This window comes from Halichoerus grypus, chromosome 7, assembly GCF_964656455.1.
Source record: "Halichoerus grypus chromosome 7, mHalGry1.hap1.1, whole genome shotgun sequence".
Classification (NCBI taxonomy): domain Eukaryota; kingdom Metazoa; phylum Chordata; class Mammalia; order Carnivora; family Phocidae; genus Halichoerus; species Halichoerus grypus.
The window spans coordinates 23,975,351-24,003,248 of NC_135718.1; the positions used below are offsets into that span (position 1 = coordinate 23,975,351).

Below are 27,898 nucleotides of genomic sequence, written 5' to 3' on the forward strand. Positions count from 1 at the left end.
AATTTACAGGGTGCCTAAATGTCAAAAACTTTCTGCCTATGTCCAGGTTCACTTATTATAGTGTCCCAATGAAACGTCCAAATGGTTTATGCTTGAGACTTTCTAATGAAGAGAAACTTATTACTTCACATAGTAACCCTTGCCATTCTGGGGTACTCTTTTTTTTAAAGATTTTATTAACTTACTAATTAATTAAATTATTTATAGAGAACAAGCAGGGGCAGGGGCAGAGGGAGACAGAGGATCTCCAGAAGACTCCACACCGAGGGCAGAGCCTGACGCAGAGCTTGATCTCACCACCCTGAAATCATGACCTGAGCCGAAATCAAGAGTGGGATACTTAACGGACGGAGCCAACCAGGCGCCCCTTGGGGTACTCTTAATTGTTGCTCTTATGTTCACTGAACTGAGATCTGCCTCACTGTAAATTTTACTCTTCAGTAACACCTTTATTAGCCCATCGATGAAAAAACTAATACCTAATAAAAATACTTCTTATATTTGTTAGGATTTTTTTCAAATATATAAAGCACTGGAAGACAAAGGATCACAGAAAGGTTAAGAAAGTGCTCCACGATCAAACAGCTTCTAAATGACCAAATTAATTCTTCAGCTCAACTCTTATGGCACCAAGGTGATGCCCTTTTAGTGACACCCAATTGTCTTTTGGATGGAGAATGCAGGGTGTGTGTGTGTGTGTGTGTATGTGTGTGTGTGTGTGTGTGTGCATGTGTCTGAGGGTATACTGGGGATGGTAAGGAGAATTCACGGGGGACATTCTGAGGAAAATGACTTCTAGAAGACAATGGGAGAAAAAGTCATTTGAATCCTGAATTGCATGGCAGAAACAGGTTTCACGCTGCTGTTAACCAAACTGGCTGGCTTTGCCTTGTTTAAGCCCTGCCAGGACAAGAGAGAATTCAATGGCTTCAGCATAATCTGGAAGTCTGACTCCCAAAAAGAAGGGACAAGGACTGGGCTGGAGTGGAGATTCCTACATCAAAACAAGAACAGGGACCAGTTTACATTGGGTGTTCTCTGGCCTGTGGGAGCCAGGCTGAGAGAGAGGATGGTCAATGTCACACACAATACAGAAGAGCCACCCTCTGTGCTGTGCACCTGCAGTCCCTCCAGCCTAGAGCAGGGCTGTCCAACGCACATACAATGGGAGTCACAAATAACCTTTATTACAAAGTCCATCGAAAAGTGAAATTAATTGTAACATAGTTTATTTAACCCCAAATAGCCAAAATACTACGATTTCATCATGTAATCAATATAAAAATTATTAATGGGTTATTTTCCATCCTTGAATTCATAGTACATCTTTGAAACCTGGTGCGTGTTTTGCACACACGCCACATCTCAATCCAGACAGCACGTTTCGAGTGCTCAGCAACCCCATGTGATGATGTGGCTGCCACACTGGACAGCACAGGTCCCCGTCCCCCTTTCTACCATCCTCCTGGGAAAATCCAAGTCATCTCCCAAGATGCAGCCTCTTCTGTGTGGCCCGCGGTTACTCCTCAGCAGTGGGGGTCACCTTCCTTTTGGTTCCTGTAGCACTTTCTTCAGGAGACTTAAGTCAGACGATCAGTGGCTTTCAGCACATTAAATCACAATAACAATCTGTGTATCTATCTGCCTCTCCCCTCCCCTGTGCGCTTCTCAGTCCCAGTTGTGTCCTATTCATCTGTATACCCCCCACAGCTTAGCACAGCGCAGTGCTGATCAGAGTAGGGTCCACAGACCATCAGCCGCACCGGGGAGCTTGTCAGACTACGGAATGTGTGTTTTAACAAGCTCTCCAGATGGTTCATATATGCATGTTACATCTGGGGATGCTCAGATCTAGTGCAGTGGCTTTCAGTCCTGCTTGCATTTTAGAATCACCAGGACAATTTTATAAAGGGCCAATGCCCAGGACCTTCCCCGTGTGTGTGTGTGTGTGTGTGTGTGTGTGTGTGTAAGTTCTCCAGGTGATTATAATTAATGCTAGGCTTTGAGAACCACTGTCTTCTACACATGGGAAAGTGCTCCATTTCAGTGAACTGAATGTGAGAGGGTGAATAAACAGGAAACACACAGTTCTACATTGCTATGAGTATGAATGCCTGCATCCCCATCTTGCTCTGGGAACTACATAGAGGAACATTTAATTGTTTCATAGCCATATCTTGTTTCTGTTCTCTGAACATTCTTATGGGTTTCAAACCATTTCTACTACTACTTATGAATCTCTCCCTCTCACCCCAACAAGTAATACGGCTTTAGACACATGAAAGTTATCTTGACTTGGAAAGTGCTTATAGTGAGTTATGATTTATTGTGACTTTGTCTTGAGAGACAAAAGGGAAAGAAAGAAGGCAAAGAAAGACATGTCTGCCCTATTTGTATGTTCTCACTTCCAGCCCTGTGAACCCATGCATTTTCCACAACAGGGTAATTCCAGACTCCAACATCAAGGCTCTTTCTTCATGCTCATGAGGATGGAACTGTGCTGTGCTACAATCCCAGCACCAACTGAGGTCAGGGATCCTCAAAGCAGTGTTCCTGAATGGGCCACCTGCATCAGAATCCTATCCGGACCGTGCCTAGCAATACACAGACTCCCTACAGCAGACCATCTAAACCAAAACCTCTGGGGTAGGATCGATCCCAGGAACCAGGGAACCAGGTTGCCAGAGGATCATGAATATTAGAAGCTGAGAGAAACGGCCATAGGAACTGTGCTGCAGGAAGAAACAGAGAATGGAATTTTACTGCTCAAGTCACCTTTGAGGGTAATTTGCTAAATAGTAATTGGCAAATCCAGAACATGGGGAAAATGGTTTGAAGGGGGCTGATTAAGGAACAGGCTCTCCAACATGGAAAAAAAAAAGGAGAATAACAAAGGAAAGTCAGAGGAAGGAAAAATAGCAATTATCTAACATCTACTAGTTCTTTTGATTTAAGATTTTCAGAGAATTATTTTCCTTTTAAACATATGAATCACAAAACAAAAGGGCTAGAAAAATCGAAGTTTCAACTGACTTCAAATATACCAAATATAAAGAAGTAACCTCTCCTGTGAGCTCCTAACGTGTCCTGTGTGTAACTACTACAAGGCAATCAGCTATTCAGGAACTGCTGGGATATCTGTCTGCCTATTCCCTTTTAGAATACAGACTTTGGGGGCAGAGACCATGTCTTATTCCCTCTTTATATCTCTAGAAATCCATGTCATGACTAGCATCCAGTAGATGCCCAGTAAGTATCCTATGAATAAATTAGACAGAAAAATGAAAAAATTATTAATTCTGTTTCATTTTACAATGAAGGAACAGAAACCTCAAGAATTTTAGTTGCTTCCTGGAAACACAGCCTCTCAGTGGAAAAACTGAAATTAAGATCTAGGTTTCTATTCTCCCAGGCTGCTTGCCTATAAATATCTGAAAGACCATTTCTCCCTGCTCCTCAAAAGGATAAACATAAATTGCAAACACGGCCCCCATGGAGACAGAACTGGAGGGATGATAGTGTTTCTGGTGTCTCCCCTGCTCCCCATTCCCTGCCCCCCACCTCCCGGTCCAGGACCGTCCAACCCTCTGTCAGGGAGTGGAGACTGTACTCATTCCAGCAGTCTGCCCAGGTCCACCTGCTTCTCTTGGCAGGTAGAAAGCACAGGCTATCTCAGCAAGCACAGTGTCACCAGACAAGAAAGGACCTGGACACAGAGCCGGGAGTGACTAAGAAGCTTGTCTGACCAATGCACCATCCCTGAGAAGCAGGGTGCAGGATGCCACCTGGTCTCATCACAGACACCATTCTCTCTCTGTTCCCTTCCCCTGTCCCAGTCAAGGAGATCAGACACAAGCCAGCCCCCTTCTCTATCTCCCAGCACCATTCCTGAGTTAGGAGCCAAGTTAGGCAGGATGGGGGACTAGGGAAACATAGCAAAGCCGCCTTGTGCACCAGAGATGGGGACATAGCAGTGTCGGGAGAAACTTCTCAGAGCTGCAGTCTGAATAAGCTGGAATGGGTGCTTGCCTTTTATCTGTCAGCTGTTATGGCTTAAACATTAAACATGCAAACAGAAGAGGCAGAGAAAAAGGAACTTGAAACAACCACGTGGGGCTGACTGTCTACTATAATCCATATCTAAGGTCACAGCTAGGAAATTACAATGGTAACATGAAAGCTTTTTCATTATAAAGGTAAAAATGGCCTTCGATGCTTGGTGTCTTAATGTGGATCATGGCTCAGGAAGCTACCTACCCATTCCTTCACAGGACGTCCCCAGCATACCTTTACTGGCCTTTTCTCCCTCCATCTCTAACAGCCACAGACCATAATCCACAGCCTTGCACACACCACTCTTTACAGGTGAACTCTGGGAACATGTGAGGCTCTCCTCTCTATCCAGAATGTTCTGATAAATTCCTACTAATCTCTGAAGTGCCAGATCAAACACTTTGTCTTTTTAAGAAGTTTCCCCCAACTTTCTCAGACTATCAGCCATACTCCCATTTGTAACTCAACATATGTCCAGCTCTGTGAATATTCCTGTCAGCTTGTGCTAGAATTACTCAAATCCTTACGTTCCCCTAGCCAGTCTACAAGCTCCCTGAGGTGAAGATAATATCACATTCACCTCTATGTCCCCTCAGTGACCAGATTATGCAGATTTTAAATAAACACTGAATAAAAGAAGAAATAAGTGTATCAAGAAACTGATTAATTAATTAATCAGAAAAGGTAGGAAGTTCTATAAAACTAGAAGCCAAGAACTGTGTTCTCTAGTTTTTCCTCAATACAGGTTATATTAGTATTATTTTTAAATATTTATTTAAGTAACCTCAATATCCAATGTGGGGCTCGAACTCATGACCCCGAGATCATAAATGGCATGCTCTTCCAACTAAGCCAGTCAGGCGCCCTCCCTTTTTTCCTTACATATTTATTTTAGTATTATTTTTTAATACAAACTTCTTTCAATTTATACACAGTAATTTTTTTGGCATACAGTTCTAAAGTTTTAACAGATATATGGATTTATGTGACCACCACCACAGTCAGGTTGCCAAATATTTACATCACCCTGAAAAATTCCCTCATGCCTCTTTCTTGGGAAATACTTCCCCCACCCTGGAAACGACTGATCTATTTCTCCATCGTTATAGTTTTGCCTTTTCCATATGATCATATAAATGGAATCATACAGTATGTAACCTTTTGAGATTGTCTTATTTTACCCAGTATAATGCCTCTGAAATTCATCTATTTTCTTTTACAGATGTATGACAGCTTGCTTATCCATCCATCCATTCAAGGATATTTAAAGATATTTAGGTTGTTTCCAGTTTTGGGTGATTATTAAGTCTGCTACAGACATTTGTGTACAGGTTTTTGTGTGATTATACCATTTCTCTAGGGTAAATATGCAGGAGTGAGATTGCTGAATCATAAGGTATGTGTAACTTTATAAGAAATTGCCAAAATGTTTTTCCAGAGTGACTATACTATTTAGTATCCCCACCAGTAATATATGATCCTTGCCAGCACTTGGTATTACCAGTTTTGTTATTTTAGTAATTCCAATAGGTATTTACGTAATGATATCTCATTATGGTTTTAATTTGCATTTCCCTAATGTCTAATGATGTTGAGCATCATTTCATCTGCTTACTTGTCATTCTTAGGTCTTCTCTGGTAAGTGGTCTGTTCAAACTTTTGCCTATTTTTAAAAAATTGGGTTGTTTCTTATTGCTATGTCTTGAAAGTCCCTTCTATGTTCTGACCATAAGTCCCTTGTTAAATGTGTGATCTGCAAATATTTTCTCCTAGTGTCTTCATTGTGTCTTCAGCAGAGCAAATGTTTTTTAATTTTGATGAAGTGCATTGTATCAATTCTTTATTTTGTCAATCTTGCTCTTGATGCGAACCCACGGTTGTGGAGATTTTCTTCTACGTTTTTTCCTATATGTTTTATAATTTTATCTTTAACATTTAAGAATATCCATTTTTGAGTTAAATTTGTTTAAGTTGCGAATCATAGGTTGAAGTTCACTTTTCTCCCATATGGCTGCCCAATTTTTTTCAATACCATTTGTTAAAAATTACATCCTTTCTCCACTGAATTTGTTGTCTCCTGCAACTTTGCTCAACCTACTTATTGGTTCTAGGAGTTTTTTATTTTTGTAGATTTCTTGGGATATTCTACATTCACAATTGTGTCAATGAGGATAATAATAGTTTTAATTTTTCCTTTGCAATCTTTATGAAGTGCATTTGCATTTCATTTTTCTTCCTTTATTGCACAGGCTAGGACTTTCAGCATGATGTTGAATATGTGTGGTGAGGCTAAATAAACATCCCTTCCTTCTTCCTCCTCTTACACAGAAAGTATTCGGTATCTCATCATTAAATATGATGTTAATTGCATGTCTTTTGTAGACATCTTTTGTTAGAGGTTCCCTTCTATTTTTAGTGTATTAAGAGTTTTGTGCTTTAGTTTTTTTTTTTTTTTTTTTTTTTTTTTTAAGATTTTATTTATTTATTTGAGACAGACAGAATGAGAGAGAGAGAGAGCACATGAGAGGGGGGAGGGTCAGAGGGAGAAGCAGGCTCCCCGCTGAGCAGGGAGCCCGATGCGGGACTCGATCCAGAGACTCCAGGATCATGACCTGAGCCGAAGGCAGTCGCTTAACCAACTGAGCCACCCAGGCGCCCTGTGCTTTAGTTTTTATTCTGTCACTAGCTAGCTGTGTGAATTTGGGCAAATTTTAGTTCAGACTACCATGTCAGAAAAAAAAAGGAAATAAAATACATGCTGTGCCTTTTTGTGATGATTAAAACATGAAGATGTGTGTGTATGTGTGATTTTATAAGAAAGCTCTCACCACATAGCACAAAAGAAAGGCATCATGCATTTCATTAAGAGATGTAAAATACAATCTCTCCAGGTTAATGCAGTCTTGTTATATGCGTCTTCTAAATAAATGTGAGTTAGAGCCAATCTAAGTTGAGAGAAGATTAACTATTGAGAAACTGATTTTAAAAAACCTAGAAAATGGAACATAACTAATATATACTATACTTTAACTTAAGCGTGGCACATGACATTTATTCCTGTTATAGTCCTGTCTGCTTTCTTTGATTCTTGACCGTAGGCCAGAAACTATTCTATGTGTTTTACATTTTTTAATCTCATAAAATTTTGCAGCAGTCCTGCACCACAGGCCTTATCCAAATTTGGATCAGAATTCTTAAACTTTCATAAAATAGGTTTAAGCTTAATGTAAGAAATTAGCTTAATAAAACAAAACATGGGAGCTGTCCAGCAATAGAAAAGGATGTGTCTAATTAAGCCTGAAGTCAGGGAACCTGAGGACACACTGTCAGAAGTTTTCAGGGAAGGGGTTCCTACACTAGGTAGGAGGTCAGGAAATCCCATCAAGTTTTACCAACTCTAAAATACTAGAGCCAGCCTAGATCACATATAAGGCATAAAAAGGTTGACATGGGAAGCCATGCCAAGGCAGGAATCATACCAAAAACTGGCCTGTGGGTCATCTGAGAGCTACTATCTTTCCACCTGCTGCAGCCCTGGTTTGCTCCTTCATCCCCCTACATCTCACTCTTCCCCTAGTTTCTTTCTCAGCAGTAAGAGTCAGATCATATAATTTTAGATTCAAGCTTTACCACCCTTCTGATCAGCGAATTTGAATATGTGGTATTGTTTTCCTAAGTCTTTTTTTTTTAAAGATTTATTTATTTATTTTAAAGAGAGAGAGAGCACGAGTGGGAAGGGCAGAGGGAAAAGGAGAGAGAGAATCTGAAGCAGACTCCATGCTAAGTGCAGAGCCCGATGCAGGGCTTGATCTCATGACCCTGAGATCAAGACCTGAACCAAAACCAAGAGTTGGACACAGAACTGACTGAGCCACCCAGGTGCCCCTATTTTCCTAAATCTTAAATAGCTCTTCTGTTAAAAAACTTTTCTTTAAGAGTGTGGACCATCCCTCATCCTTGCCTGCTTGAGAGACTTACATTTATTCAAGGACGAAATAAGACCAATTAAAACACACACACACACACACACACACACACACACACACGCAGAAAAAGAAAGACAAAAATTAAGTATTCAGCAGAATGTCAGACATATAGTAACAAATGTGGCTATCTTCTAAGTCTTTTAAAAATTAAAAAAAAAGCAAATGAAATATTCCCCAAAATGCATGTTTCTGGCATGTACCTGTGTTTGGTATCAAAAACAGTAGACTCCTCACAGACAAAGCACATGTAGTTTTACTTAATGTATTCTGAATGATACTCCCACACCCACAGCCAGGTCAAAACTGAACCTCCTTACATCTATACATTTTGTAATTTCTATAACATCCTTCTCCACTTGGTTAGCCTATAACTCTCTGATGTGGGCAGGGCAAGGATGAGTACTCTCAGACAATGGAGGCATTTAGCACAGAGATCAGAGGGAGTTTCCCCAGACCCCATCACTAGTGGGTGGCAGAACCCAAGACCCCAACTCACAAACAGGTAGCTGTTCTGCTGCATTCCTCCATCACTACTATTTCCATAGACTTTGGCTCTATTGTTGACCTATGCTAATTATATTTTTATCTATTTCATATAGATCATATATTTTCACATATTTTATATATGTTTAAGTTGACCTTAAGCTGATTTTTCCTGGGTAGAGAAGAGCCTTATAATAATATGATCAACTCCGGGAAGAGTAAAATGCTTAAAGCAGTACAAAATGATATGTTATCAGTCAAATTCAGTGTAAGATGTACGCAGGTGCACAATGTACAAAGGGGTCACGTGTTCAAGATCCCGGGATTCTACTGCTTGTTTGTAGGGACAATATAGTTTTGCTCACCACTGTATCTGCAGGGCCTAGAACAATGCCTGGTATACAGTAGTCCGTCCTTACATATTTGTGGAACGAATGAATAAACAGTTTGGAAAAAATTTCCCAGTGACTTTTTTTGGTAAGCTTGACTATATGAAGGGTTCATTTTTAAAGCTGGCAGCCCCTGTAATTTGCTGTGTGAATGCAAAGTACTGTGATGAGCTATGGACACCCCTATCTGAATTACACTGAAGATGCCAGGAAATTACTAACAGGAGCCTCAAAATTCATCACATTAACTCACATCCCCAGAAAATTCATTCCTGAGGGTTTATTTCAATGAAATGTCTCCCTCGGGACCAGAGGCCTCTCCCCCTACTCGGAAATAGGATGGATCCGGCAGTAATGGAGCTCAGGGCTTTTCATCTTCTCAAGCCATTAAAATGCAAATTGGGGGAGGAGAAGAACCTGCTGGCAGATCTCCCCTGGCCTCACCCACGGCCTCAGCACTCACATCCATCGGCGGTCCGCACCTCCATGTGCACCAGGTCCGCTTCCTTATCCAATCCGGTCACCGACCTGGGGAAGGAAGGAGACACAGAAGCTTAGTGACCACATGGATGGCAGACGACAAAAGTGGGAAAGCATTTCAGGGCTATTACTCAGAAAGCCACTTTCTCCAGAGGGGATCCACAGAGTATGGCCACTGGTGAGCCTGGCAGATATAGCTGTCACCTGTAATGCTCACAACGAAGGAGTCCTGGAATGGTATCAGGGAGTCAGTGACTCTCAAAAACAAAACAAAACAAAAAAAATGACAAAAAACCATGAAAGAGGACAGAGTCTACAGAAATCCAGGTCCAAACCTCTGTCCTTGCCTCTTCTCTACCACCTGGCACCTAAGAAGTTCTCTCTTCCCCACCATCTTCCTTTTTCCCACAACTCCCACCACCCACACCCCCTCCCATGGGTCTTGCCATGCCTGATTCTTTCCAGCACTTTGCGCCCCTCTGTCCTCCCGCTGGGAGTGTGCTATTCCCCACCCTGTCCTGTCCTCTGGGGAGGGTGGTTTAGCCTCCGCTCTGGCTGTTTGCTCCAGGGCATTGTTGCCCTCCTGAGTTTGATGCTGTCTGCCCTTCCTTCCTCCTGCCCCAGAAACAATGAACGTCTGATGACAAACATTTAAAATCTGGTCTAACAAGAACAAAATTCTCCTAGGGATCAGGGTGGGAGAGCTTAAAAGTCTATGGCCAATAGCCAAAAGAAGACAGGCTGAGAATCCTTACAGACTTCTTGTGGGCCTCCGACCTCGCGCACGTAAAGCCCAGCCAGCCATCCCCCATGTGAGATATCCAGCCTGGAGGATGGCCCAAAAAGTCAGCTAAAAGAGACAACACACACATTAAAACATCCATGCACGAGAGAGATCACATAATCCACTCTCTTAGCAAGCTCTTACTCACAGTCTATTTACTTTTATTTTAAATATCATTCTAAGATGGGCTTTCTGGCTTTCCTGTCTTCAGCAGGTAAGAAGTGGCAAGTCAGAAAGAGTAGAATTTAAAAGAATGAGCATCAACAGCTGATACCCAGATAGCAAGAACATAGAAAAACCTATGAAAAACAGACCTAAGAACTCAAAACCCAATCCTCCACACCATAAATCTCTACACTTCTCACTGGCCCTGAGGCCATTACCAAATTAGAGCAGAGTTCAGTATCTGACACCTGTGCTGAGGGGAGGGAGGCAGAGAAAACAGGAAGCAGGGGCAAGAGACATCCCACATCAAAATGGCTAGAAAAGGCTGAGATGCGTTCTGACCATGAACCGACCCATCCAGCATAGTGCCACACAACCAGGAGGGAACCTCCAACTCCCAGCTTCTCACCCAGGAGCAAAGGATATGGTCTCCACATCTAGAATCTCAACTTTTAAGGCTTGCACCAGCGGGAAGGGCCCCCAAAACACCTAGCTCTGAAAGCCAATGGGGCTTATGTCCACTAGACGATAGCCAACAAAGAAGCAAATCTTCATGGGTGCACGAGCAAACGCTGCAGCAATTGCCCTAGGGCTCAGTGCACCTTCTCCCCATCTTTCCCTGAAAGTGGTTTATCTGCATACTTTAAAAGCTGCTGCTTAAGGGCTAGGCTTCTAATTTAGCAGGCTTCAAGGGGCTGATTGCGATCCTCCCCAGAGACAGAGGAAGCCCACTGACACCTTTTGCATCTTCTCTCTGTAGCCCACTCCAAGTTCTCAGTAGCTCTCTGGAAGGAGTTGTGCACATGACCACACCCCAGCTTTCAGGGCTGCTCCTCAGGGGATGGGTCCCCAGATCGCCAGGCTCTGATAACCAACAGGGCTTCACTCATGAGTCCCAGAGGACTGCAGCAAACAAAGAAGCGTTCTTAACCATCTACTTCCCCAAGGTTCGGTGCAGAGGCAGCAGGCTAAGAACACGCATCTCTGAGTCTTTTTGAAATGGGTTTATCTGCATACATTAAAGCTACCGCCTGAGGGCCCGGCTTCTAATTTAGCAGATATCTGGGGGCTATCTGTAATCCTCCTCATGGACTGGGGAAGCTGGCAGACACTTCCCCCACCAGCCTGCTCCAATAATAAAATCAAGTCAATATCTCCCTGAAAGGAAGTTATACACATATCCGACACTCCAGCTCTTGTAGCTATCACTTGAGGGATGGGTCCCTGGATCACCTGGTGCTGGCAGTCAATGGGCCTTGCATTCATGAGGCACTGGCAAGACTGCAGCGAGCAAAGAAACAGTTATTAATGGGCACAAGAGCACCCCCACCCCCCGACAGCTACCCACCTAGGCCCAGGACTGAGGGAACTGGCAAAAAAAGTTTCTCCCTGAAAGCTTAACTACATATTTTCCCAGCTTGTACCTGAGGATGCAGCTTCTGATCAGCCTGTATCTAGACGCTGACTGCAATCCTCAATGACAGGTCTTGGGACATTCATAACTACTAAAAGCCACCAAGAACAAAGAAAGACACCTGGACAATCACCAATGACAGAGTTGAGAGACAGCTAAGAACTCAGTCAGGCTGGTCTACGAGGTTCTTCTCCTATATGAGATCACTCTGTCAAGACTGAAAGGGGTGGCTATTTAACTAATGTTCAGAAACCAACACGAAGAGTCAAGGAAAGTGGAAAACAAACAAACAAATAAAACAACACAGAAAAAATATGTTCCAAACAGAAGAACAAGGTAGATCTCTAGGAACTGATCTTAAAGAAATGGAGGTAATAATCTACCTGATAAAGAGTTCAAAATAATGGTCATAAAGATGCTTAACTGAGGTCAGAAGAACAATGATGAGAACAATGAGAATTTCAACAGAGATAGAAATATTAAAAAGTACCAAACAGAAATCATGGATCTGAAGAGGACAATAATTGAACTGAAAAATTCAATAGAGGGGTTCAATAACAGACTAGATCAAGTGGGAGAAAGAATCAGTGAACTCTAAAATGGAAGTGGAATTCCTCCAGAGGAGTGAAAGAAAAAAGAATAAAAAACGAGTGAAGATAGTTTAAGGGATTTATGGGAAAACATCAAGTGGACTAATATTCTCATTGTAGGGGTCCCAGAAGAAGAGAGAAAGGACAGAAAACTTATTTGAAGAAATAATGGCTGAAAACTTCCCTAACCTGGGGAAGGTAACAGACACCCAGACTCAGCAAGCCTGGAGAGTTCCAAAAAAGATGAGTCCAAACAGAACCACATAAGACACATTATCATTAAATTATCAAAAGTTAAATACGAGTAGAAAATCTTAAAAACAGCAAGAGAAAAACCACTTGTTATATACAACAGAATCCCCATAAGATTATCAGCAGGTTTTTCAGCAGCAACTTAACAGGCCAGAAGGGTGTGGGATGATATATGCAAGTACTAAACAAACAAACAAAACCCTGCTAATCAACCAAGAATACTCTACCCAGCAAAACCGTGCTTCAGAAGTGATGGAGAGATAAAGAGTTTTCTAGACAAACAAAAGCTAAAGGAGGTCATCACATAGATCAGTCTTACAAGAAATGTTAAAGAAAGTTCTTCAAGCTGAAACAAAACGATGCTAATTAGTAACAGTAACATCTTCTAGGATGTTTCTGGAAAAATTAACATCTAAATCAGCAGACTGAGTAAAACAGATTGCCCTTCCAATGTGGGTGGGCCTCCTCCAATCTGCTGGAGGCCTGAATGGCACAAAAGAAGGAGTAAAGGAGAATTCATTTACTCTACCTAATATTTTCTAGCTGGGAAATTGGTCTTCTCCTGCACTCAGATAGGAATTTACAGCATTGATGCTCCTAATTCTTAGGCCTTCAGACTCATACTAGAACTACACCACTAACCGTTGAATCTCCACTTGCAGATGGCGAACTCTGGGCCTTCTCAGCCTCCATAATCACATGAGCCAATTCCTCCTAATAAATCTCTCTCTCTCCCAGTCTCCTCCCCCACCCTCCTATTGGTCTGTTTGCATATGCTATTGTCTCTTCCATATCCCACTGGTCTGTTCCTCTGGAGAGCCCTGTTCTTTGTCCCATTCTAACATTACAGCCTGTTTATCCATGTAAGCCCATAGCATACTTGTGTGAGTGTGTTTCTGTATTTGCTTAAGCCATGAATTACAAAGAGAATGATTCTTATTAACATACAACCTATCAGACAGTGAGTTTCCTAAGGACAGAGACCCTAATTATCTTTCTCTAATATTTACTACTACACACAGTTCAAGATTAGGTGTACCTTCAGATTAAATGATAGGGATAAGAAATTTGTACTTCAAAGCTGCTCTGTCTCTGGATCCACAGGAGAAGGGATTAAGTGGCTCAACTGGTCAGAGGTAGAGCAGGGGAACTTGGGTGCTATGGGTAAGAACACTCCTGCCCTTTTCCAGCACATAGGAGAAGGCCCTGCCTACTTTCAGCCATAGTGCTGACATTAGCCTGGGGTTTCTCAACACTGACATTGCTGACATTTTGGCCTCGATAATTCTTTGTTGTGGGGGCCATCCTATACATTGCAAGATATTTAGCAGAATCCCTGACCTTTACTAGATGCAGTAGCATCCCTGCAGGCCTGACAACCAGAACTGTCTCTAGACGTTGCCTACTATCCCCTGGGGTCAAAACTGCCCCCACTTGAGAACCAGTGCATACCTGGACACACGTAATTGATGCCTGGACTCTATGTCTCCCCTGCTAACAAGGCAGCAAAAATAAGCACACACAGATTTCACCTCCTCCCTTAGTCCTAACACTGCTGAGATGCCCATGAACTACTGCTATTTGGGGCCATACCACCTCATCAGGAAACTCTCTGACAATCATCAGGTTCCTAATCTTAAAGCCTCCCAAAGCCCCCACTTTTAAAAACCTAATGTAAGAAAAGTGCACACAGATACAGCAAGCAAAGAAATACGAGATGTAGATATTTTGTGATTTTTCTGAGGGTAGGCAGAAGTTGTAAGGGATAAACCTGTGGAAATTTTGGGGAAAGTGCATATGGTAATAAGGATAAATGTTAATGGGCATTGAGACCATTCATATGTCAGGCATCGTGTTTTGTGTTTTATTTATTTTTTATTTTTTTTAATTTTATTATGTTAAGGTTAGTCACCATACAATACATCATTAGTTTCTGATGTGCTGAGCCACGATCTATTGTTTTCATATAACACCCAGTGCTCCATGCAGTACGTGCCCTTAATACCCATCACCAGGCTAACCAATCCCCCCTCCCCCCTCTCCTCTAAAACCCTGTTTGTTTCTCAGAGTCCATAGTCTCTCATGGTTCATCTCTCCCTCCAATTCCCCCCACCCATTTTTCCCTTCCTTCTCCTAACGTCCTCTATGCTATTCCTATGTTCCACAAATAAGTGAAACCATATGATAACTGACTTTCTCTGCTTGACTTATTTCACTTAGTATAATCTCCCCCAATCCCATCCATGTTGATGTAAAAGTTGGGTATTCATCCTTTCTGATGCCTGAGTAATATTCCATTGTATATATGGACCACATCTTCTTTATCCATTCATCTGTTGAAGGGCATCTTGGCTCTTTCCACAGTTTGGCTATTGTGGACATTGCTGCTATGAACATTGGGGTGCATATGGCCTTTCTTTTCACTGCAATGTGTCTTTGAGGTAAATATCCAGTAGTGCAATTGCTGGGTTATAGGGTAGCTCTATTTTTAAATTAAAATGTCTATGCTACCCAGAGCAATCTATACCTTCAATGCCATCCCGATCAAAATTCCAATGACGTTTTTCAAAGTGCTGGAACAAACAATCCTAAAATTTGTATGGAAACAGAAAAGACCCCAAATCGCCAAGGAAAGGTTGAAAAAGAAAAACAAAGCTGGGGGCATCACGTTGCCCGATTTCAAGCTCTATTACAAAGCTGTGATCACCAAGACAGCATGGTACTGGCACAAAAACAGACATATAGACCAATGGAACAGAATAGAGAACCCAGATATGGACCTGCAACTCTATGGTCAAATAATCTTTGACAAAGCAGGAAAAAACATGCAGTGGAAAAAAGACAGTCTCTTCAATAAATGATGCTGGGAAAATTGGACAGCCACATGCAGAAGAATGAAACTCGACCATTCTCTAACACCATTCACAAAGATAAACTCAAAGTGGATGAAAGACCTCAATGTGAGACAGGAATCCATCAAAATCCTAGAAGAGAACATAGGCAGTAACCTCTTTGACATCGGCCACAGCAACTTCTTTCAAGATACATCTCCAAAAGCTAGTGAAACAAAAGCAAAAATGAACTTTTGGGACTTCATCAAGATAAAAAGCTTCTGCACAGCAAAGGAAACAGTCAACAAAACAAAGAGGCAACCCACAGAATGGGAGAAGATATTTGCAAATGACACTACAGATAAAGGGCTGGTATCCAAGATCTATAAAGAACTTCTCAAACTCAACAACCAAAAAACAAATAATCAAGTCAAAAAGTGGGCAGAAGAGATGAACAGACACTTCTCTGAAGAAGACATACAAATGGCTAACAGACACATGAAAAAATGTTCATCATCATTAGCCATCAGGGAAATTCAAATCAAAACCACATTGAGATACCACCTTACACCAGTTAGAATGGCAAAAATTGACAAGGCAAGAAACAACAAATGTTGGAGAGGTTGTGGAGAAAGGGGAACCCTCTTACACTGTTGCTGGGAATGCAAGTTGGTACAGCCACTTTGGAAAACAGTGTGGAGGTTCCTCAAAAATTTAAAAAAGTGTTTTGTGTTTTAAATGCATTATCATAATAAATCCTCAAAATGACTCTTTAAGGAAGGTACCATTCATCGAACTTTCATCCTTGTCAAAATGGGGATAATAAGAGAGATTAAGCAAGGTGCTTAAAGTCACAGGATAATAACAATTGATAGACCTAGTACTGTGTGTCAGGCCTTGTTTTAAATGCAAATGCTGATCTTGAATCTTCACATCAATCCTAAGAGTCCTGAACCATTCTTTCTCCATAGTTTCCATATTAAAGGACGCAGTTAGGCATTGAGAGATTAAGCAACTTGCCAAAAGGCACACAGTATAGTAAACAGCAAAACCCCAGGGGTCAACCAGGGAGGTAGCTTTGAGCCAGGAACTTAACCTCCCAGGTAAGCTGCCTCTCCTGGCTGGTGAGAGGTTTGCATGTAGCCATCTCTCTCAGAATCAAGGACCAGAACCATCTTGCCCCATTGCCTCCTCTCCTCCCATCTGAAGTCCTTTATGGCAGCATTGTAGGAGATATACATGCACTCTACGTACATTTTCAATACAGTGTCTCAGAAAATTTTGATTCGAGACGACATGAACCGGGAGTCCCTCCTATTGGTGATAATCATTAAGAAGGATATGCTGGGAACAGAACAAGGAGGTTGGGCCAATAATAGAGAAGTAATAAATGGAGATCCTTGAAGAAGTCTGAGAAGGATAAATATACTTGAGGAAAAGAAAATGTGGGGTTTGGGCTTGAGTCTCCTTCGGGTCTATGAGGATGGAATGAGCCAAGACATATATAAGAGGTACCATGAAGCTGCCATGAGTATAGGGGAGGGGTTGAGAGGCTTGCCTGCTCAGGTAGGCCAAGAAGGTTAATCATCACCCCCGACACCTCTTCCATTGCAACCATACAAGCTCCTTCCCCTTTTCAGGACCCAGTGTGAGGCCAAGGTGGGCTGGAAGGCCAGGAGCTGTACCCAGTGCAGAACTAGCATGGCAGGGGCACCTGGGTGGCTCAGTTGGCTAAGCGGCTGCCTTCAGCTTAGGTCATGATCCCAGAGTCCCGGGATCGAGCCCCACGTCGGGCTTCCTGCTCAGCGGGGAGTCTGCTTCTCCCTCTGACCCTCCCCCCTCTTGTGCTCTCTCTCTCACTTTCTCTCAAATAAATGAATAAAATCTTTAACAAAAAAAAAAAAAAAAAAAAGAACCAGCATGGGACACATCAAGCTCCCTGTGCTTAATGCCTGCAACAAAGTAAAAATGAATTTGCAAGCATCCCATTGAAGTTACATGGAGGGAAACTATCAAAGTTTCTAAAATGTATCAGGTAGTAAAGAGAAATTACCTACGTGGGGATTACTACTAATGCCAAATAAAACAAGTCATCAGTAGTGCCTTTATTTGGTGATGTGTACTCCTGGTTTTAAGGAAGTGACTATAAAACAGAATGTAAAAGAACAAACCAGTATCAAGAACAGGTAAGAATCTATGAGAACCCTTATAAATATGTAAAAATTCCTCAACAGTTAATTCTCCTATCACAAGGTTTTCCTGAAACTTAACACCCATGATTGGGGAAAAACTAATCTTTTCCAGGGGATCTTCCCATTCTTCCTCAAGAGGAGAAGTAAGATCAGGCCCCTTTCTGCAAGCGCCCCATCACATGTTGCACATATGTGCCAAGAAATGACTTTTAGTTTCTGTATCTGTGAAATGGGAAGATCATAACACTGACTTCACACAGTTATGGGATTAAATGAGCTAAGTAATAAACACTTAGAACAGTGCACCTGACACAAAAAGCATTCTTCACAGTTTAGCTGTTATTATTTTTCATTAGAAGGGTGGGATAAACTAATCTGCTTTCCTGCCTGCCCTCAGACCTCAGCTCCACATTTGTAGAGCGCTGAATAACACAGCACTGTTCCAGGCACTAGATCTGAAAAGGCCCTGCTAGGGAGATTCAGTGTAAGTACCTCTCCCCCACATTGGATGGATTCTATACCACAAACCTGGGGACCAAGCATTGCTCAGGGTCCCTTTAACAGCCTGCTCTCCTTTCCAGGGTTGAAACCATCACGCTGAACTGCAATCACCTCCTTCTGCCTAGGGGACACAATCCTTGACTTCACGGGCTTCTGCTGGATCTTCTCTTGACATTTTCCATCACAGTGCTTAGCACATCGTAGATCATCAATATGCATTTGATGAATGAATGATTACAACACTGTCAGTCAGACAAACTTCGTAATGCCCTCTGTAAGCCTGGAGATCACATTTGGGTCTCAAAGACAAACCTCTTCAGGCAAAAGAGATCTCACTTTCCTGTCTGTGCCCCAGATAATGGTTATCATGTGGATTGCTCAACAGGTGTTAAAAAAGGGGGGAAAAAAGTCTATAGAGGCATGAATAATGCGTGAGGTGGTTTCCTCCTGAGGATATTTAATTTTCTAACAATTAACAATTAACAAGCCCAACGTCAGCACACAAGGATCATGTGAAACTCTGAGAGGGACACAGTTATTCTCCAAAACTGATGGTCTTCTGAGTTCTGAGCCAGGACCAAGGTCACAGGGAACAAAGGCAATAAGGAGCCAAACCAGAGCCACACCTCCAGGGAAGGAACCCCCATCGGCGCCTAGGACCATATACTCACAGGTGTTACTGAGGAAAACACTTGAAAAAGGTCAAGTAGCTTTCAAACATATTTCTGGCAACTACACCATCTGTTCAGAAGCAGTCTCCAAGTCCTAACATATAAGTAGGTCAAACAGGGACTTAGGAACCGTTAGCTGCTCACCCAGACGCAACAGTGCCCGAGACAGCTGAATGCAGCCGCCTTTGAAACACTCTGATCTCATCCAACCCCTTCACAGAAAACTGAGCCTCCCCCACCGTCTAAAGACAGCAAGTTTGCATCCTGTGGCCTTAGATTCCAATTTGGAACTTCATTCAGCCCAGCCTCTCCTAACACTCTGCTGCCGGGGGGAGCGGCGGGGCTAGGTTTCTGTGTTTCTCTCCTTGCGGATATGAATCCCAGAGCAAAGTCTTCACCAGAAAGAAGAAAACTGGACATTGAGGATGCATGAGGATGGTACCGAGGGTAAAACAGTGGTAAGGCCAAAGCTCAAATGCTTTTATGAACTTATCAGCTATACCTTTAAATTTACAAAAACAATCTTATCTCAACAGATTTCTCCAATTCACATCACATTCTCCCCCTTTACGTCTTTGCTCAGGCCACCCCTCCACTGGAATGTTCCCTCCATCCCACTCTGCATATTCCCTGTGCATGGCCCAGCTCAATACCTACTTTCCATGAAAGCTCCTGACCCTGGCGGAATAGTGTAATCCCTTAGGAAACTCTCTAAAAATACTAAATACCAGTGGACGGGCCCTATCCCAGGAATTCTGCTTTAAATTGGTCTGGAGCTCCTTGTTAGGAGTATCTCCTAACAGTATCTCCTTGTTAAAACAGATGTTGGGGCTCCACCCTCAGAGCTTCTGATTCGAGAGGTCTGGAGTAGGGCCCAAGAATCTGGATTCTTAGAAGTACAGAGATGATAACATTATATGGTCAGGGATCACACTCTGAGAAATACTAGCCTGGAGAATAGTTCAGGAATCAATAGCTTTTAGATGTTCCCAGGTGATAAAAATGTGCGGTCAGAGCTGAGAATCACTCATTAGAGCTCAAAACACAGCCTCCATGAACTCAACCTGAAACAGCCGCTTCCTTTGATATGTCAGAGCAGGAATTTGGAATCAGACTCTGAGATGAAATCTTGGTTCTACCAGGTACTAACTGTGGAATCATAGGCCATTTACTTAACCTTTTTGTGCCTCAATTTGTCTCATCTGCACAACGGGGAGATAATAATAGCACCCTTGTCGTTATTTTTATGAGGACCAAATGAATTAAATGCACATAAAACATTTTGAAGAGAGAGAGGCACGTGTTAACATTTAACACTATATATAATGCTTACTATTATAGTGCTCCCATTATCTTAAGTACAATTAATATTTATTGATTGCCTAATGGACCAAGAATGTACTACCAGTTTAATGTTATCTCAATCCTTAAATAAACTTTTAAGACTGGTTACATATATTTATATATCTATATATTTTATATATTTCCCCCCCTCCCCAGATGAGGAAATGGAGATTCTGAGATGTCAAATCACCTAGCCATTGGTACAGGGTGAGAAAGAGATGGAGCCTGGATTCAAACATGGTCTGTCTTACTCCATCTTCAGTTATTTGTGGGCCTGAATTTTTTCTCTGATTGTGCTATCCTCAAAGACAGGCTCTAGAGCTGATTAAATCATGTTTTCCACCAGTGCCCAGCACTGTGCCTTGCTCTTTACTTTTTAAGTATCAACTGAGTAGACGAATAAATACACAAATCAGAACAACAAGAACTCCAGCAGGGTGTATAGGATAAATGTTGAAAATAGCTCCATAATATGGTGAAGCAGATTTCATTCATTTAATTAATCTCTAGGCAATTAAGTGAATAAAGTCTTCATTTTATATTATTATGCTGCTATTTTTTACCATTTATCCTCAAAGCAATATCGGATCTGTCAAACACAGTCATCTGTGATTTGCTTGACAAATGTGATCATCCTGTGAAAATGCTGGGGCAGCAAAAAGAGGGATCTCACCCAGCTCAAATGAACATGGCCCCCCTAGTGGGCACTTTTGGAGCTTTCCTCCCAAATCACCAATAATCCCCACCTCCCCCAATATTCAGATTTCTAGATGCAAACCCCCATGCCTATGCCTGTACTATATGGCCCCATCCCTTCTCTACAGCTGATTACACTAGGGATAGACCCCAAACCCAAGCTGGGTCAAACATAGTTGTTTCCCAAACTTTGGGATTGGTTTGAGAGACTGTACGTGAGACTTGGAGCAATCTGTCTTGGACACTTTTATCTGTTCTGCGAGAAAGAAGAGAGGAACAGCGATAAAAGACAGAGGAAGAGCACTCTGTGAGATCTGGAATAGAGTCCCTTCTAAGATCTGAATGCATTTATTTTCTTGGATCCCAATAATTCATTTATTGTCATTCTCTCTCTCTCTCTCTCTCTGCTGGTCTGTCTGTCTGTCTCTCTCTCATTAAGCTACTCAAGTTAGTTACTGTTTCTTGCAACCCTAGAGTCATTACAAATACACCTGATAAAAGTTGTTCAGCATACACTGGGCCTTGTCATAACACGTGGATTCACCGCTGTCTCTTCAGCTTCCTGGCCCTCCCAGCAGAAAGGGCCCCTGACTATTAGACCAGTATCTTTCAACCTATGGGCTATGACCCATTAGTGGGTCATAAAATGTATTTGGTGGATCACGGCCCCAATTTTTTTATCAAATAGAATGAAATGGGATAGAAAATATCAGAGAATCTCGTGTGGCAGACTAAGTATTTTTATGCAAATTTAAGAGACATATAAAGACATAGGGTTATAATGGATCATAAGCATAACACTGCCTACTAGAGAAACAGTTTTTAAAAAGGAAGAAAAAACCAATATGGTCTAATTCTATATATTTTCTATATAGAATATAATCTTATATAATTCTATATAAGTTCTATAAATGTTTGGAACCAAATACAGCAGTCACATGAAGTAGTTTCAGGACAAGGCAAACACACACCAAGAGGTCATTCCGAGCAGACAAGGAGGTTGAACTTAACTGGAGAGTCTCAGCGAAGCATAGCCAACCCCATGCTACATGCTGGCGGGAGCAATCTGAAGCTGAGCTTTGGTCATCTGGGGCAGGATTCTGCTAATGCAGTGACAATTCACGAGGCTTTATCGAAATATAACTGAAACAACTAGGAATATGACCAATAATCCCGTGGCAATTACCGAATACCTACTATATACGAGCGTTCAGGGAGTTGCCAGACAGCCCACCGCTGGGCCCATGTGTTTGCTGCCTATGTGCGGCTAGAGCCTGGCATAGCTCTAGTGAACAGCCGTGTATTTCCAGACAAGATGGTTCTACATGACACAGTCCAAAGAAGACAACTATTGCTCATAGAAGACCTATTAATCCTATAAAACAGTCCAAGTGCATTGCAACATTTGCAATGGGTCAAGTCCTTTATCCTAGATATTTGATTTTGGAATTGCCATTCTCAGACCCCACTACCTATCTCCTGAGAGTATACTATTCTTTTAATAGATGTTAATGGGCTGATATATAAAGGAACCTTTGGAAAGGCATGGTAGATCCTGAAGGGTTTCAGAGATGGGGAGACAAGGGCTAGGCTTGACGAATGTGTGGGATTGGAAAGTCAGGGAGAAGAAAGGGGTGACATGATGCCAGGCACTGTGGGGCAAATGGACATGCTGTAGGAGTGGAATGTTGGGCAGAGGTTACGAAAGATCACTCTGGAGACACAGTAAGAAAGAACTTGAAGGCCATGAAAAGCCATCATCCCAGAATTATGGATCAGTTCCTACAAACTAAAGTCTGTAACATTCCCTCCATTTTGATTGTATCATTGAAAAAATTCCTGTTTCTGAAGGTATATTCATTCTATTTCTTTAGAAATGAATTCATACAAATATAACCTTTGCAAACTGGTTTATTTAGAAAAGACTAGGCTGTTTAAAATTTTGCTTTCTCTCTTTTTTTTTTTTTTTCAGTTTTTGGGTTGTGCTTAAAATATTACAACTTGGAGCAAGTGTGATCCCCAAATAGTGGTGTTTGTGGTGACCCTCTCACTCCATCCTTCACCAAGGGCTTGAGTCAACACCCATGGCCACTTGGGGGGGATACAAGCCAAAGAACAAGAAATGCAAACTCAGAGTGAAAGTAGTGCACACCAAACTATCCCAAAACACCCAAACTCTGCCATGTGAGAAGAGTGGAAGGGGGCATTTTGACAGGCAGGAATTTGGATTAAGAAGGAACACTTCTCTATCATCCCCAGGGTCACATGACAGGGTCTCTTCTGGGCAGAGTACCAAACTAAGTTATTCATTCTACTACTCACACACAAATACTGAGCACTAACTACAAGTCCAGTACCAAAAAGACGATGGGGGGGAAGATGCCAAGGTAAGATAAGGTTCCAGCTCTCTGGAAGTCCAGGCTGATGTGTGAAAAGAGATAGGCAGATAGAATTTATATGAAAAGTTAGCAGAGTGGTGTGGGAGTCCACAAAGGGGTAGGTTTTTAAAAGTGAGTAGAAGAGAGAGGCACAAATAGAGGAGGTACAAATAGAACCTATTGGTCCACCAGTGTGGCCCTGTGGCTCCCAAAACAAGTATTTCTCAAGAGCTTCCTGTGTATCCAGCATGGAGACTGAAGGTAAGATGAGGATCAGGGGGCCAGAGGCAGTGGAGGGATTGGTAAGGTGGGGCAGGACATAACTTCAGAGAAATAGATTTGTGAAGGTTTAGAGATCAGTTAAACAAAAACTATTAGAAATGAACAAAATGCTCAGTGCCCCACATTTCCCAAGCTTCAGTTTGGGATAACACAGTTAGTGCTTGCGGGCATTCCACTGACCAAATTGAGTACTATTTTCAACTCATAATGTGTTCTGCGGACAAGAACTTGTCCCTCGATAGTCCAGTGGTTAAGACAGGAGCTTTGGAGTCATAGGTTCTAGATCCTAATTCTGGTTCTACACCTATTACCTGTGTGACTTTGGGCAAATTAGTTAACTTCCCTAAACCTCCTATTCTCCAAAACCATCAAAACTTCCTCATCTGGTCTTGATGAGGGTGAACTAAAATGACAGACGCACACATTTAGTGAATGTGCACACTCGGTTCCAGGCATCTTACAAAGCATCCAGGGATGGACACACACATGTGCACATATGTGCATGACACAGATGCACACACACACTCCTTTTGACACTTACCGACTACGTGGAAAGTGTCTAATAAAAATTCGCACTGGAATGTATCAGAAAGACCACTGGACTGAATCAAGGACAAAGACCTGGATTCTGGTCCTAGTCTATTCACTGACCCGATACATCACTTGACTCCCTGGGCAGTTTCTTGCTCTGCAAATTGAAAGGGCTGCCAGGGCTGTGGGGCACCCAGGGATCCTCTCGGTCTCTGGTCTCTCGGGTTGGGTTAAGAGGGGGACTCGAGTTCCTTCTTTACATGGACAGCTCTTCCACTCCTGACTGTCAGGTTCCTCTTTGTTCCACCCCACCCTGACCCCTGCTCTGAGGGAGACCTTTTTTCTTTTTAGAGAGGGAGAGAGAAGGAGAGAGCGAGCAGGTGGGGGAGGGGCAGAGGGAGACAGAGAGAGAGAATCCTAAGCAGGCTTGACGGTCAGCATGGAGCCCAGTGCGGGGCTCGATCTCACGACCCTGAGATCATGACCTGAGTGGAAATCAAGGGCTGGATGTTCCACTGACTGAGCCACCCAGGCGCCCCCAAGGGAGAACTTCTATAATCAGCTGAGTGCCCTGCAAGGCAGAGAAATCTGCTGGGGACATACCCAAGGTGCCGCTCACCCCTGGCAGGGCCCACAGCCTGCTGGGGAGGGCTTCTGTGAACATGCTCCTGCTACCAGAGACAGCCTGCCTCCACACCTCCGCGGGGACGTAAAGGCTGAGCAGGGCCTGGCAGCTTCCAGAGCCTCTGGTACACAGGAGGTTCCCCACTCTGGACAGTTTGCAGAGCACTTTCACATCATCACCTAATTTTAGTGGCTTAATCTCGAGACGTAGATGTCATGGTCCCCAGTGCACAGATGACAGACTCAGAAGACTGAGGTCACTGAAAATCAGCAGCCCGAGCTGGGGTTCCTGGCCAGCCCTGCAGACTCGGCGCCCAGAGCCCCTGGTGCGGCGGGCTTCCCTGGCGCCCCTCAGGTGAGCCCCGAGACCACACAGCCTTAGACGCCAGATGATGTGTTGCCCACTGGCAGTGCGGGAGGCATTCGGAGAGTTAATTAAAAAAGGCAAAGTGCATGAAGGAGACGGCTTGGGAGGATGTTGTGTGGAAGTTCTGGAGAAGAACGAGAAAGGAACCAGGTGTATTTATAGACTAATAATGTGCAGAAGAGGGGGAAATATGTGCCGCCTCTGACAATTCTCATCGAGTTAATGGATGTTGCCAATTATTGTGGTAACATTTTTAATTGTATCTTAGCTCTGAAGAGAACAAAAACAGAATCTCCTAGTCTCTGCCTCAGGACTGTTAGGGGTACACATTCTGGGACATTAGACCAGTGCAGACATGCCTGCCCAGAGTCTGCTCGGGAAGGCCCTACTCGCAGCTGTCCCCGGCCTAACGGGGGTTGAAAGTAGTTAGGAAAAGGGCATCTGCTTCATGAGTTCGGGAGTACAGATGGGTCTGGAGGGCAAGAGGCAAGTGTGCGAGGGGACAGGCTGTAGTCTCGTGCAGACCCCGTGAAGAGAACGGTGAGCACACAGCACCCCCAGTGAGGACGGGACGAGAGCTAGGGTTGATGCACTACGCTGTCTTGCCGCCGCCAGCTGGTCCCTGTTATACTTGCTTTGTGTGTGTGATCTTATTTAATACTTAGAATAATCGGTGTGACTATTTGAATAATGTCCGCCTCCCTTCTGGTTTGTAAGCTTCTTGAAGGAAGGGGGCCTTGCCTGCCCAAGATGGTAATTTTACTTTCTAGCAGAAAGCTGGTGCTCAATCATGTTAGTTGAACAAATGATCAAACTCCTACAAGGGAGGGGCGCCTGGGTGGCTCAGTCGGTTGAGCGTCTGACTTCGGCTTAGGTCATGATCCCAGGGTCCTGGGATGGAGCCCCGCATCATCGGGCTCCCTGTTCAGTGGGGAGCCTGCTTCTCCCTCTCCCTCTGCCCCCACCCCCTCTTGTGCCCTCTCTTTTTCTCTGTCAAAAATAAAATCTTTAAAAAAAAACCCATAAAACAAACAAACAAACAAGACTCCTACAAGGGAGGTACAATATTTATCTGCGTTTTACTAACAGGGGACTACAGGCTCAGAGCAGCCAAGTGGCTTGTCAAAGTCATGCAGCTAATAAATGGTAGTCCTGGGATTCAAACCCAGGTCAGATGGACCCAGCTCTGGAGCACATCCTGTGATGCACCATGGAGGCCACCTTTCTCGATGAGAGAAAGGGAGGAAGGCGAGAACATGACCAACATGTGTTAATCAGCTACTCTGCACAGGGACCTTATTTCTTTACATCATTTAATCCTGAGAAGGAACCTATGAAGCATGCATTGCCCACAGACTGTGAAGGCAGAAACAGAGGCCCCGGCTATCTTAGTGACTTGTCCAAGATGACTCATGGAGTCAAGTGACTCCATAACTTAACCTTCACAGAGTTTCCCTTTATTTCACGGCTTCCCAGAGAGCAACACCACACAGAAGAAACTACATCCGAAAAACACCAGGCATTGAGGGGAAGAAAATAAAATTGTAGGGCTTCCTGTTCCTTCAAACAAATCCTCCAGGACAAATTGGGGACAAACTGTGATGCAGATCATTCTCTGATGACCCCTCCATCCCTGACTCAACCGCTTTTCAGTTCTTGGATTTCTACAGCCAGTAGCCTCGTGCTTCTCACCCTCATGTGCCCCTCTCCTGCCCCAGGACCCAAGACAGTCCCCCCCCACTTAGGCCTACCCTTCCTGGGTAATATTCTGGCCTCTAAGATCAGCCACCAGTAGCCCATGGATACGCCCAGGCCCTCAGCCAACAGCAGCCAAAGGAAAGCAATTGAATGAATGTAAAGATCTCCTTCAGTAACAAGCAAGGTCTTCCTGGGAGGGGCAGAACAACCAACCAGCAATAACGAGTTCTATTTACTAGGCCAATGGCAGACACTGAACACCTTCTGCTCAGCATCACTCTCTACGCAGGGGACACATGAGTGAAATGCCCCCTCTGCACTGGGAAGGGATCACAGTCCAGGTGCACACACATCAGAACTGCTAACACCCCATGATCTCCACACCTGGGACCTGCACAAGACTTCATGCCACAGGTTTTGAGAACTAAGCCTGGCTAATCTGAGGATCAGCCGTCCTCAATTCAAAGTCAGCACTGGTCCCTTCCTGCCTCTGTCTCTTTCTCACTCCGACCTTGTTCAGTACATCTTATTATGTACTGAACAAGGTTGACAAGGGTACTGGGGTAAAGCATGCCCTTCATGCTCAGAGAGACCTGGGTTCAAACCCAGCCCCACTGCCCACCAGCTAAGTGACCTTGACATGCACTTGACTTCTCTGAGCCTCAGAATCCTCATTTCTGAAGGGGAAATAATAACAATCCCTACCTCAAAGTGTTGTCATAAGAATTAAACTCGATAATAGAATGAAACTTCTAGTACAGGCTTAGGAATACTCCACACCTGGCAGCCTTGAGTGTTTCTGGTCTTCCTAATGGATGATCAGTCTTTGACCCCCACTACTGTCATGAACCCCCATCCTCACATTATACCTGCATTGACACTGCTGTGGCCACATCTCCTGGCTAAGAGGAGAAGCAGGGGGAAATCAGCAGAAATAATCTTCGGGTAGAGCTATTTAATCTGTCCCCCGAAAGAATTCTCCCTGGGGCCCCAGCACATCAGAGGCAACATGTGAACACTCTCAGGCCCTGGAAATCGCAGTCCGAGATGACAGCATCATCCTCTGAGATCCTGCTCACACCTGCATCCTTGCACCTGGAGAAGGGCTGCCCAGGCGAAGAGCAAGAAGTCAGACCCCCCGGAACAATTAAAATTCAACTGAACCAGACACTCTGAAACCTCTCTTG

General features: G+C 43.4%; 1 protein-coding gene across 1 annotated transcript in view; it reads right to left on the reverse strand.

Annotated features, from left to right (window-relative positions):
• SORCS3 (sortilin related VPS10 domain containing receptor 3) overlaps positions 1 to 27,898 on the reverse strand; it is a 578,941-nt gene that overhangs the window by 157,021 nt on the left and 394,022 nt on the right. Inside the window, exon 6 of the mRNA XM_078077136.1 lies at positions 9,375 to 9,439. Within this exon, the coding sequence (XP_077933262.1) occupies positions 9,375 to 9,439 (65 nt within the window). The remainder of the gene's footprint in view (positions 1 to 9,374; positions 9,440 to 27,898) is intronic.